At 42.5% G+C, this 12825-nt stretch overlaps 1 protein-coding gene across 1 annotated transcript in view; it reads left to right on the top strand.

Moving 5' to 3' along the window:
* Ptprb (protein tyrosine phosphatase receptor type B) overlaps nucleotides 1-12825 on the top strand; it is a 96087-nt gene that overhangs the window by 64056 nt on the left and 19206 nt on the right. The window contains exons 16-21 of the mRNA XM_035451360.1: nucleotides 2523-2786; nucleotides 4410-4673; nucleotides 6150-6431; nucleotides 7708-7986; nucleotides 8512-8661; nucleotides 11322-11565. Coding sequence (XP_035307251.1) covers nucleotides 2523-2786; nucleotides 4410-4673; nucleotides 6150-6431; nucleotides 7708-7986; nucleotides 8512-8661; nucleotides 11322-11565 — 1483 coding nt within the window. The remainder of the gene's footprint in view (nucleotides 1-2522; nucleotides 2787-4409; nucleotides 4674-6149; nucleotides 6432-7707; nucleotides 7987-8511; nucleotides 8662-11321; nucleotides 11566-12825) is intronic.

The raw sequence follows: 12825 nt of genomic DNA, 5'->3' as shown, positions 1-12825 counted from the left end.
CATTAAAACCTGTGCTTTCAGTTTATTATTGCTGAAGCCCATTTTGCTACAGAGGTGGTGGTTTTACAACAGTGCACATGTATTAGCGTTTAGTCTTCAAAGTCAGAACTGGGATTAAAATAAGATGTCAGGAAGTGACAACATACTTTTTAGATTCTTCAGGGAGAGAAATTCTTCCCTTTCAACCTCTGGACCCGTTTCTCTCCTCTTCTGCTCCCTCCAACTTTTGTGGACTCTCGCTCCAGGACTTCAAATGGGCACCATGGAGCAGTAACCATGCTTCCTACCACTGCCTTGTCCCTCAGCCAGTCCATGAGGGCCTGCCTTAACCTAGTGGAGAGCTAGAGCTGAAGTTTTCTGCCTCTGTGGATCTCTGCTGATTCCTCATCTGTGTTCAGTCTCTTGGGAGCCCCTCAAACCAGCCAGGAAGAAGTAAAAATCAGCTCTTCTCAAACTAAAACCAGAAGAGGAGAGAATTCTTCCAAAAGCATTTTGCAAGGGCAGTACTACCCTGATACCAAAGCCAGATAAGGATACAACAAAGGAGGGGAAATTATAGACTACTATCTCTAATGAACATAGACGCAAAACTTCTCAGCAGAACACTAGCAATGCTAACCCAACAAGACCATTCATCATGGCCAGAGGGTTTACCTTGTGGATGCTAGGACAGTTAATAATGCAAATCTGTGTATAAGATCTCCATGATACAGAAAAAGCATCAAGTGCCATTCAACCTCTGCTCATGTTTAAAAAAAAAAAAAGTAGACAAATTGGATATGGAAGCATAATAAAAGCCATATATAAAGAACATTTGGCCAACATAATACTGAAAGAGAAAAAAGCTGAACTTTCCCTTAAGATATAGAGCAGTGGTTCTCAACCTTCCTAATGTTGTAACTCTTTAATACAGTTCCTCATGCTGTGATGACCCCCAACCATAAAATCATTTCCATTGCCACTTTATAACTGTAATTTTGCTACTATAAGAAACTGTAATATAAATATCTATGTTTTCTGATGGTCTTGGGTAACCCCTGTGAAAAGGCCATTCAACTCTCAAAAGGGGTCAAGACCCAGAACTACTAATCTAGACCAAGACAAAGATGTCTAGTCCCACTACCTTCATACAACACAGTATCAGAAGTCTTACTCAGAACTAGTTATCAAAAGGAAGAAATAAAAGGAAAAACCACACAAGTAGTATGAAAGTTAAATTATCACCATTTGTGGATATGACTTTACCTATTTAAAAACCCTACAGAGTCCACAGAAGACAGTTAGAACTGATGAAAAAAACTCAGTAAAATTGCTGGATGCAAAGTCAGCATTAAAAAAAAAATCAAAAGATTTTTGTGTATCATAAGAAAACTTCTAAAAAGAAAATAATGGACAGAATGCCATTCACAACAGTTACAAAGAAAACAAAATGCCTAGAAAGGAATTTGCCTAAGTGAAAAAAAAACCTCTCCAATGGTACTTACAAATCTCTAGTAAAAGAAATCGAAAAAGAAGCATAAACACAAAATTGGAAAGACCTCCCACACTCATGGTTTATAAGGAAGAATATGGCCAAAATTTCCAACCAGCTAACATGGCTTACAGCTTCAGTCCAATGCCCATCAAAATGCCAATGGCATGTTTCACAGAACTAGCAAACATTCTAAAATTAATACAGAAGCACAAAAGATAGAAAACTAGGAAAACAATGTTGAGTAGAAAGAACAAAGCTGGAAGTATAATACTACCTGACTTTAAAATGTACTATAAAGCACCAGGTGGTGGTGCATGCCTTTAATCCCAGCACTCAGGAGGTAGAGGCAGGTAGATCTCTGTGAGTTTGAGACCAGCCTGGTCTACAAGAGTTACTTCAAGGATAGCCTCAGAAGCCACAGAGAAACATTGTCTCGAAAAACAAAGCAAAGCAAAACAAAACAAAACAAAACAAAACAAATAAATAAATAAATGTACTATAAAGCTATAGTGAGGATATGCTGTTGTTGTTCTGTGTCATGGAGTCCCTGCAGCCTTGGATCGTCAGGACTGTGCCCCTCACTCTCTCTAGCAGTTCACAGATGGGGTAGATGTTTGGGTGTTTGGGTGGGCCAACTCAGAGCTTACATGGAGCATAGACCTGTCACAGAGACAGAATGTCAGCTGGAAAGGGCTGTCGCCAAGATCTCTCAGGGAAACCCATACTAGGAAGCTGCTGTTTGCATCTATTGGAAGTCAACACATCATTTGTTTGTTTGTTTTTTGAAACACGTTTTCTCTGAGTAGCCTTGGCTGTCCTGGAACTCATTCTGTAGACCAGGCTGGCCTCAAACTCACAGAGATCTGCCTGCCTCTCCCGAGTGCTGGGATTAAAGTTGTGTGCCACTACCACCCAGTGGAAGTCAATATATCTTAAAGGCAGAGATGATGTGTTTGGGCTTGAATGTGTTCACAAAGGTGTTGATGCTGGACTGTGTCAGGGACATGCCAAAATGCTGATTTATTCTCTTGTTCCTTGACTCTTCCAGTCCCAGCAGCTGTCACCAATCTGAGGATTACAGAGAACTCTACTAGACATCTGTCTTTCAGCTGGACAGCCTCTGAGGGTGAGCTCAGCTGGTATAACATCTTTCTGTACAACCCAGACAAAACACTTCAAGAAAGGGCCCAAGTTGACCCACTAGTCCAGAGCTTCTCTTTCCAGAACTTGCTGCAAGGCCGAATGTACAAGTTGGTGATTGTTACTCACAGTGGGGAGCTGTCTAATGAGTCCTTTATATTCGGCAGAACAGGTAAGACTCAAGCAGTAATGAATTGGGAGGGAGGTATCACAGTATCCGTTGGCTCACCATTTGTTCTGTTCAAAGTGGAACTTCCCCTGTTCTGTCCAGAGTGGAACTTTATGTGGATATGGGAACTTGAAACTTTTTTACCCTAGCTCCGACTAGGCATGAATTGTGTCTACTTATTCTACTGGCTTCTGTTCTTTTGCCTCTTTTTCTTTGTCTGATGGAGTTTGTGAAAAATTAACCCAATTCCTCTATTTGCCAGTAAACTATTCAAAGGAGGGTTGTAACCCCTCATGACCCTAGTCAAGCTATGTCCTGAAACTTCCTACAAGTAATAGATTAAAGACAGAGCAGGTCCACGAGCATGTGCGTACACACACAAATTATGCATACACACACATACACACTGACCACTGTGTGTTGGAAACAGAGCCCTAGCTAAAATGAACAAGAGTTCCAGGAAAATCTCTCTGGGTTACAAATAAGTTAAATCTTATTCAACTTCCTCCTCATTTGATAACTGTTCTTCAGTGCTTTGAGGTGCCAGGCACATGGCCAACTCCAAAAAATAAATGACAATGACCAAGAAAGATAGGCTCCTGGCCTTAGATAGCCCCATGATAGAGCAGAGAAGAGGGCCAAGATAGCAGATTTAAAGGGAGATGACTTTGAAAAATTCCATGAAATAAGCATGTGCAGACCATGGCTTTGTAGGACAGGACACTTCTTTAAACACGGAGATTTCAACTGAAGTCTGCAGGTGAGAGGAGAAGTGTGAAGACAGTACCCTAAGGGCATCCAATGGAAATATTCTGTCTGTCCACCAAAAGGACTAAAAGAGAGCCGAGATCAGCTCAGACTACAAAAAGTATTACCTAGATATTAACACTATTATCAGTATTCTTGGTCAGGGGGACCTGAAACATTAATAAGCAGATAATAAAAGAAGTGCATATGCACAGTGGTGCATGCTTTCAATCCCAACACTCAGGAGGCTGCCGAGGGACATTGTGACTATAAGCATTTGAGCTACATAATAAGATTCCATATGGCAGGGGGAGTCTCCAACAAATCATCATTATCCAAAGAATACCAGCTTTAACAAAAGATTTATGGTGTAGGTATCATTCTGACTTATTTATAATAATAGAAATGACTCCTAAATTGAGGCATATCCATACAGATTTTTTGACAAGAAAGAAAACAATATTACTGAGAAACTAAATGAAGATGGGACAGTAAAGAACTCCGAGGGTGGTTATGGGATGGTAGCTGCCAGAGAGGTGGGTCCGGCTAGGAGAAACTGAAACCATTTCCTGGGTCTTTTGGAAGGTAACTAGCACATTGCTGCCTGATATTAATCAGTCCTGAGTATCTTGTTGCACCTGTTTATCAGGGTGCATACGGGAGGCATGAAGAATTGCCACCTGCTCTGATTCATTTTAATTTGTACCTATTACTACCCCACACGAGCCTCGGTGTGAGCAGTCTGACCCATCAGCAAAAACTGAGCCAACTATGCATGTGACTGAACCGTGTGCATGGCACAGCCCAGATTCTCATCTGAGGATCCACATGGTTTTGCATTGTGGTTTCGTTCTCAGTGTGTGTTTCTCCTCCTTTCAGTCCCAGCTGTCGTCAGTCATCTCAAAGGATCCAATCGGAACATGACAGATAGCCTTTGGTTCAGCTGGAGTCCAGCCTTGGGGGACTTCGACTTTTACGAGCTGATTCTATACAATCCCAATGGCACAAAGAAGGAAAACTGGAGAGACAAGGGCCTGACAGAGTGGCGCTTTCAAGGCCTCATTCCTGGAAGGAAATACACACTGTGTGTGGTGACTCACAGTGGGGACCTCACCAATAAAGTCACAGGGGAGGGCAGGACAGGTAAGAAGCCCAGTCCAGTGCTGGTGAGGAGTGACTTCTAAAGATGTATTTTAATTATGATTTTAATGATAAGATGGCTGGGAGGGGGCGAGAGCTAAGCTTGCTGCTCATGCAAAAGGAGCTAAGTTTGAATACCCAGAACCCAAGCCAAGTGGAGCATGAAAGCATATGTCTGTAACCCTAGGGACCTCCCAAGGCAAGGTGGGAGGTGGAGGACAGGAAGTGTGTGATCCAGACAACCTGGCATACACGGGGCAGACAACAAAGATAACCTTGCCTCAATCGAGGTAAAGATTAACACTCAACATTGTCCTCTGACCTTCACACATACACTGTGGGATGTATGCATGCTCTCTCTCTCTCTCTCTCTCTCTCTCTCTCTCTCTCTCTCTCTCTCTCTCCTTTCCCTCTCTCCCTTCCTCCCTCCCTCCCTTCACACGCATGCACACACACACACACACACACACACACACACACACACACACACACACCACACACACACACACATATGTCTGCACATAAGGGGGGCACACACAATGATAAGATAAAACCCATCTCCACTTTGTCTAAACAAGCACTAGGTTCTTATTGTCGTGCTATTACTCACCTGCATGAAGCAAGGTAAACCACTGAGCATCTCACCATCAGTCTTCATATCTGAAAAATGAGGATAACGATACATATCATCATCGTGTCACTATCATGTCCTATATGCTATTATGCCTTGGGTGCACACAGATGATATCTGTATCCCACCCTGGAGTCTGTCTTAATTGGGGTTTCTATTACTGTGAAGAGACACCATGACCATGTCAACTCTTACAAAAGCAACATTTAATTGGGGTGGCTCGATTATAGTGCAGAGGTTCAATCCTTTATGGTCATGGTAGGACAAGGTGGCATGCAAGCAGATGTGGTGCTGAAAAAATAGCTGAGAGTCCTCCATCTTGCAGGCTTAAGGAAGTGGTCTCAGTGTAACACTGAGGGAAGCTTGAGTGAAAGAGACCTCAAAGCCCACCCCCCACAGTGACACACTTCCTCCAACAAGACCACACCTACTCCATCAATGCCATATCTCCTACAGTGCCACTTCCTTTGGAGTCCATTTTCTTTCAAACCACCACAGAGTCAGTCTACAAGACTATTTAAAACTGGACACAGTTGTCTCTGAATCCCAGCCTTTTGCTTTCAAATCTGATGGAACACTGTCCTACACACATAGCCCACTCAGGGTGCATTCACACCCTGTAGCAACCTGGTAAGAAAACTATGGTTATAAATATTTAAAGAAAAGACATATAAAATGCTAGGTAGTGCCTTATGCATGGTAACTACTATTAAAAAAAGGTTCTGCATCTATTGTTACTGTGTTATCTCTCTATACATGAAAATAGATCTGATGTCACTCAATGCTCTGAATCTGTGTTACGTCACAAATTTGATTATGTGATTTTTTTAATTTTATTTTATGTGTAGCCCCAAGTCCCCCCAGTCTCTTGTCATTTGCTGATGTTGCAAACACTTCCTTGGCCATCACCTGGAAGGGGCCTCCAGACTGGACAGACTACAATGACTTTGAGCTGCAGTGGTTCCCCAGAGATGCACTTACTGTCTTCAACCCCTACAGCAACAGAAAATCAGAAGGACGCATTGTGTATGGGCTGCGCCCAGGGAGATCCTATCAATTCAGTGTCAAGACTGTCAGTGGGGATTCCTGGAAAACATACAGCAAACCAATTTCTGGATCTGTGAGGACAAGTATGGCCTCTTGGCTTTCAGATGGGATGAGGGGATTGTCTTACTCCAATGGGGCTTGGGTCAAATCCATAATTTTATTTGAGATAGCTGTCTTCTGTTTGGGAGAGAATAGGTCAATAAAATCCATCTAGGCTTCTGTAGGTAAGATTGGAGGAGTGCGGTGGAAGTCAGAACATGGAGGATCCTGAGTCACTACAGTTATTTCCCAGCCTCCTCTTTGGCAGCGGTCACAGTTATTGAGTAATGACTCTGCCAGCCAGTGTTTTGGGTGGCTGTATGTTTCCACCATTAAATCATCACAGTAACTATATGAAGTAGAGATTCCTAATTTCCTTGTGGAGAGGTGGATAGAAGTAGTAGAACGCCATCTGTCCAAAAGTGTCAGTAAGTAGACTTTGCATTCAGGTTGGGAGCTTTCCTTTTAATCACCAAGCTATCCTGCCTCACCTTCTGTCCAGCCAGTTTCAGTGGGGTCGACTGCATTTGTCTTCCCAACCATACTAGTGATTTTCTAAAGAGACAGTTTTTTCCCTTTTCATGGGGTGTTTATTTTTGAGTTCATGGAGGGGGAGTTATTGTTTGGGTTTGCAGTGTTGAGGACAAACCCTTGTCCTAACATATGCTAGGCAAGTGCCTAAATCACCAAGCTACATCCCTAGGGACATTTCTATTTCTTTTATATTCATGTTTATTTATCTATTTATTCTTGTGTGTGCACTCATGAGTATGCATGTGTGTACATGTCACAGTACACATGAACATGGAGGTCAGAGGACAACTTGTGGAAGTCTGTTTTCTTCTCATAATCATGTAGGTTCCAGGGATTGAACACAGGCCATCAGTCTTGGCGGCAAGTACCTTTACCTGCTGAGCCACCTAACTGGCCCCATTTTGACTTTAAATGTTTTTTGTTTGTTTGTTCATTTGTTTTGTTTTATTTTGTCGTTGTTTTTTTAAGTTTCTCTGTGTAGCTCTGGCTGCCCTGAAACTCAGGCTGTAGAACAGGCTGACCTCGATTTCCCAGATTTACCTGCCTCTGCCTTCTGAGTGCTGGGATTAAAGGCTAGCACTACCACCCTAAATGTTTTTCTCAAAGTGCAGCCCAGCAGCCAGAAATTTTCCTTGAATATCCTTAAAAATATTTCTCCCCAAAAAGCAATTCAATAAATTATGAGGACTGTTTGTGTACATCTCAGAGATAGTTTTCTCCAAAGATGCTTGAGGAAATGCTCCTCCCATCCTCCTGAATTGTGTCTTCTCCTCTTTGCTCCTACAGAGCCAGACAAGATACAAAACCTGCATTGCCGCCCCCAGAACTCAACGGCCATTGCCTGTTCTTGGGTACCACCTGACTCTGACTTTGATGGCTATAGCGTTGAATGCCGAAAGATGGATACCCAAGAAATTGAGTTTTCCAGAAATCTGGAGAAAGAAAAATCTCTACTCAACATCATGATGCTAGTGCCTCATAAAAGGTACTTGGTGTCCATCAAGGTGCAGTCAGCTGGTGTGACCAGTGAGGTGGTTGAAGACAGCACCATCACTATGATAGACCGTAAGTGTCCCTAGATGTCGCCTGTCACACAGTGGACAGGGCTTGGCATCTCTCTCAGTCATTTCCGTCACTCCCATTCTCTTGCACACAGTCCACATGTACATAGCCCTGTGTCTTTATTACTTGGAGAGGAGAATAAAATGGAGACATCTGTCTGGGTAAAGTTCTCCAATAGAAAGCAAGTCAATATTAAAGTGCCAGAATGAGTTGGGATTTGAGTGCATCACCTTGCCTGGTCTAGTTAGTCTATAACTAGTGGGGCTTTTAAGCAATTTGGTGCTACAACCTGGAGGAATCCTGCAGAGGAGCCACCTCTTTCATTGTGCTTAACGTGCCACGGCTAATTGTTTTCTCTGCCTACTTCTGTTCAGGAGAGGAGGAGAATTTCCTCCTGGCATCTGTAATCACACACTCAAGTGCACAGAGGCCGACATGACTATAGGCCTCCACCTCCCTGACCTGTTCAGGAGGTGAAAGCGGCCCCATGACCCTTCTTGGCTCCTTCCCTACCTCTTTTTTTTCCAGGCCCCCCTCCGCCACCTCCGCATATTCGTGTGAATGAGAAGGAGGTACTGATCAGCAAATCTTCCATCAACTTTACTGTCAACTGCAGCTGGTTCAGTGACACCAATGGAGCTGTAAAATACTTTGCAGTGGTGGTGAGAGAGGCTGACGGTAAGTTTTGATGAATTAATGAACCAAAGACACAGAAGTGCCTTCTTAGGTGTCATGTGAGGGCTCCTTCAATGACAAAGTTGGAAGAGGGTAGAAAATTAAAGTTTTAATACTCATTTCTGTCTCTGCTGGATACATAGAGATACAAGTAAAGCTACTCAGAGGCTCCTTTGCCAATGAACCCTGCTGTCTTTAGGTATAATGATTAAATGAGAGGAGAACAATAACAATAACAATAACCATTGAGCTGAACAGAGTTGCCCACACTTACAAGCTCAGAGAAACAGAAAAGATCATTTTCAGAGCCGTTGCTATTTCCCAAGCACTGTTGGAAATGCATGACTATTCCCTTGTTGATCCTATTTTTTTTAATTCTGCCATTATGTAGCAGCACATCTCATCTCGTCCTCCCTCTCTGTCTCAAACGCCTCTGACAGCCATGAACTCCCAAACTGTGCATCAGTTCACAAAAATTCCCAGAAGCTTGCAAGAGAGACAAGGTGTTCACTTGAAGTATCACCTCCTTTACTAAATTTTGTTTGCTTGATCTTACTATTGCTTCTTTTTGGTGACAGGTTTTGGGTTTTGTTTTGTTTTGTTTTGTTTTTTATGTAGCCCAGTCTGATTTTTCCCTCACTCTGTAGTCGAAGCTGACCTCAGACTCATGAGTCTCCTACCTCTCTTTCCCCACTGCTTAGATTACAGACATTTATTACCATGCCCAGCTTTTAATTTTTAACAGTATTTCATTATTTAGTTTTGTAGAATATGCAGGGACTACCCAGTTTTCACAGGCTGGACAAGTGCTATGCAATACTTGTCACACCGTGATACACAACAGAACTGTAATCTTTAGAGTTTATTATAACACATTCTGTCAAATTACCTGTCGGGGTGCTGTATTGAGGTACAAGCATTCATTTACTGTTCAGAGCATAAGTGTTAGTGTTCCCAAATAGATACCAATGTACAATGTGTATTAGTCTATTTTATCTTCTTTCTTTTTCTCATAATGATTTAAGGTATTATATATGAATTTTTTAAGCACCTCTGACAATCTTTGAGCCATTTATGGATAAAGGGGGAATTTTAAAACAGGACAGATGCTGGAACAATAGCTAGACTAAACGGTATTTTAGTTTCACTGGGAATTTAACAGTCTGTATGGTTTTGCATTCTATTTAGTTATATAAAATTGGTTATGCATAATTAATTAAATAATTTCAAGGGTCACTGGTAAATCCCCAAATTCCTCATACCCTATAATTGGAGATAAATTTGTGAGCTGTGAATAGACTTTAATTAGGCAGCAATGAAGATAATGTTTTTCCACAACACATGCATCTAGGGTAGTGGCCAAAAGCTTACCAGCAGCAGGGCAGCCATCCTTCTGCTCCACAGACAGGTAGATTTACATTACTGGTGTCCACAGAGTTGAGCGATGGCCTCTTGGTAACCAAAGAGAATAATCCATCCATGTGCACTAATCCTAAAGGCAATATTCTTTTTCACTTAGACTACTGTCAACAAAATAATATCTCCATTTCAGAACAGATAAATTAATGGCAAAGCAATCAGTCAAATGCAAGAAGTCATCTGTCATCTGGAACTTAAGTACACTGGTCCAAGGTGGCTCTCCGTGGCTAAGGGGGCATGGTATATGGGATGTATAAAAGGAGGGACCCAGAGAGCCTTTTGAAAGCTAGCTTGAGGGTCTCAGCTGGGTCCCTGGGACGAGGAAGAGAGAAATAAAGGACTACCAAGTCTCTGTCTGGGGTCTGTCTAAAATGATAGCTGAGAATATAATATAGGGAGGACCTCAGTTCTTGAAATTAATCTCTCCTGGTCAATTCCTCTCTACCCACAATTCTGCTTCCCCAGAAATGGAATAAATAAAATACCAATAAATCAGGAAAATATTTCTGAGATATACTCCCAGTGAGCAGATCTTATTAAATAAAGTCTTAGGTGCTGTGATAAATCCACTTGTGGAAGGGCGTCGGAGAGAGAATCCCATCTCTGTAGTATTTTCCTTATTAGGTATGCTTTTTCTTTTTCCTCAAGCAATGTCAAAACTAGCTCACAGTGTCCAAACAGGCTGGGTGGACAGGGAGAGTATTCTGAGAAGTGCTCAGAGTAAGCAGACAAATTTGGGCCAGGACCAAATTGTACCCAAGGCAACAGAAGAGTAAGAGGTCCCTGGACATGCATGTTGTCCTGGGTGGGGGAAACAACTGCTCTGCCTTGGGACATGATGTTTCTTATCTCTTCCTTGTCTCCCAGGTCATTTGAGTTTCTGCAACTACAGTGATTTTGGCAAAGTAGAGAGATCATTTGGTGGCTCCTCTCTCTTGATGGGGCTTTACCAAGCACCTGGAGCTGAGGAACATGTTATTATTTGATGCAATTGATTGATTTGATATTCTAGAAAAACAATTGGGTATTGCATAACTCTAAAAATGATTTATACTTCTTTTAGAAACAGTCTTTTAATAGAATCCTTTGAGATTCCTGTATCTGTGTTATGGGATAACCAAAGACAGTGGATAAACATGTAGCCTTAGAAACATAGTACTCAACTCACACACACACACACACACACACACACACACACATACACACACACATACAAGTCTTTAACTGTGGGTTTTCTCCTGCAGGCATGGATGAACTGAAACCAGAACAGCAACACCCTCTACCTTCCTACCTGGAATACAGGCACAATGCCTCCATTAGAGTCTACCAGACCAATTATTTTGCCAGCAAGTGTGCCGAAAGTCCTGACAGCAGTTCTAAGAGTTTTAACATTAAGCTTGGAGCAGAGATGGACAGCCTTGGTGGCAAATGTGATCCCAGTCAACAAAAGTTCTGTGATGGACCACTGAAGCCACACACTGCCTACAGGTTAGATGCATTGCCATCATTTGCTAGAGATGCGTGCTACATTTATGAGGTGCTTAGACAGCTGAACAACTACAGCACATATGAACTCCCATAGATTAATAGCCTACACTCCGAGAGTACTCTATATTATATTATAGAGAGTAATTTGTAAGAGCTGAGCTCCTGCCTCCATTCACAGGTAATGTGCAAAGAGCACCTTCAGCATCATGCAAAAGCTCCAAGGCATTGTGTGAAGCACTGAGGGATTTTAATAGATCATGCTCTCTCCTGAAACTGCTTTAACATTTGTCAAAGCATTTACGATGCTAGCTGTTGTGGAAATCTTCAGAGAGGCTGAGTTTAGGGAGACCCAAACAATAGTAAGCTCTAAATACACTTTTTAATGAGACTGAAATTATACTTACTCTGCAAGGTGTGTAAACATGAAAGTGCTCTACCGTCCAGGCAGAACTCTTGAAGGGGACCCTGAATGAGTGGAAACACCTGTTTCTGGCTCCTAGGTGGCAGATGAATGGAGCAGCTGTTTGCTCTTGGTCCCCAGAAAGCACAGCTGCAGCCATCAGAGCCTTCCCACCCTAGGAATTTGTGGCATTCTTATTCTTCATTGTGTTTCCAAAAGCAAATAGAGTCACCCAAACAGCATTCTCAAGAGAAAGGAAACCTAAGCTCCTGTCTTGAATGATAAGGATACAGACATCCAAATTTATTATTTCCTCAGGGGAATGGACCTCCTCTGTTGGGTGTTGTGGCAAGTCTGATAACCCAGGCAACCAGTCAGGTTCCCCGTGAGCCAGTGTGCATTCTGGTTGATCAGTGTCAAGCAAGGTCTCACTGACTCTTCCATATTTTGAGTTCCACTTCTGAGACCAAGTAGAATTTTTTTCTGCCAGTTCCCAAAGGAGGCTGTGGTGTATCATCACACCTAAGAGAGTTTCTCTCCCCCACCCCCCCACCCCCGGCCCCAGCTCATCAACAAAGGCAAGCAGATGGTTTGCTTTGGGCAAGAACTCCCCGTAGCCACCAGGACTATCACCTATTGGGCAAGACTATGACCTCCAGAGAAAACATGAACAAACCCAGGGATTTCTACTTCAAATAGCTCATGGGTCTTCATGTAGTCAAAACTCTGCCTGTCTTAATGACAATCACCATAGTGACAGTTGAAGTTGTCAATCTCCTTTTTCTTCTTCCTTTTCCTCTTCCTGCTTCTTCTTCCTCTTCCTCATCCTCTTCTCCTCCTGCTTCTGTTTCTGCTTTCTT

This window comes from Cricetulus griseus (genome assembly GCF_003668045.3).
Source record: "Cricetulus griseus strain 17A/GY chromosome 1 unlocalized genomic scaffold, alternate assembly CriGri-PICRH-1.0 chr1_0, whole genome shotgun sequence".
NCBI classification, from domain to species: domain Eukaryota; kingdom Metazoa; phylum Chordata; class Mammalia; order Rodentia; family Cricetidae; genus Cricetulus; species Cricetulus griseus.
The sequence above is the reverse complement of the archived record's forward strand: the minus strand, read 5'-3'. Positions and strand labels throughout refer to the sequence as shown.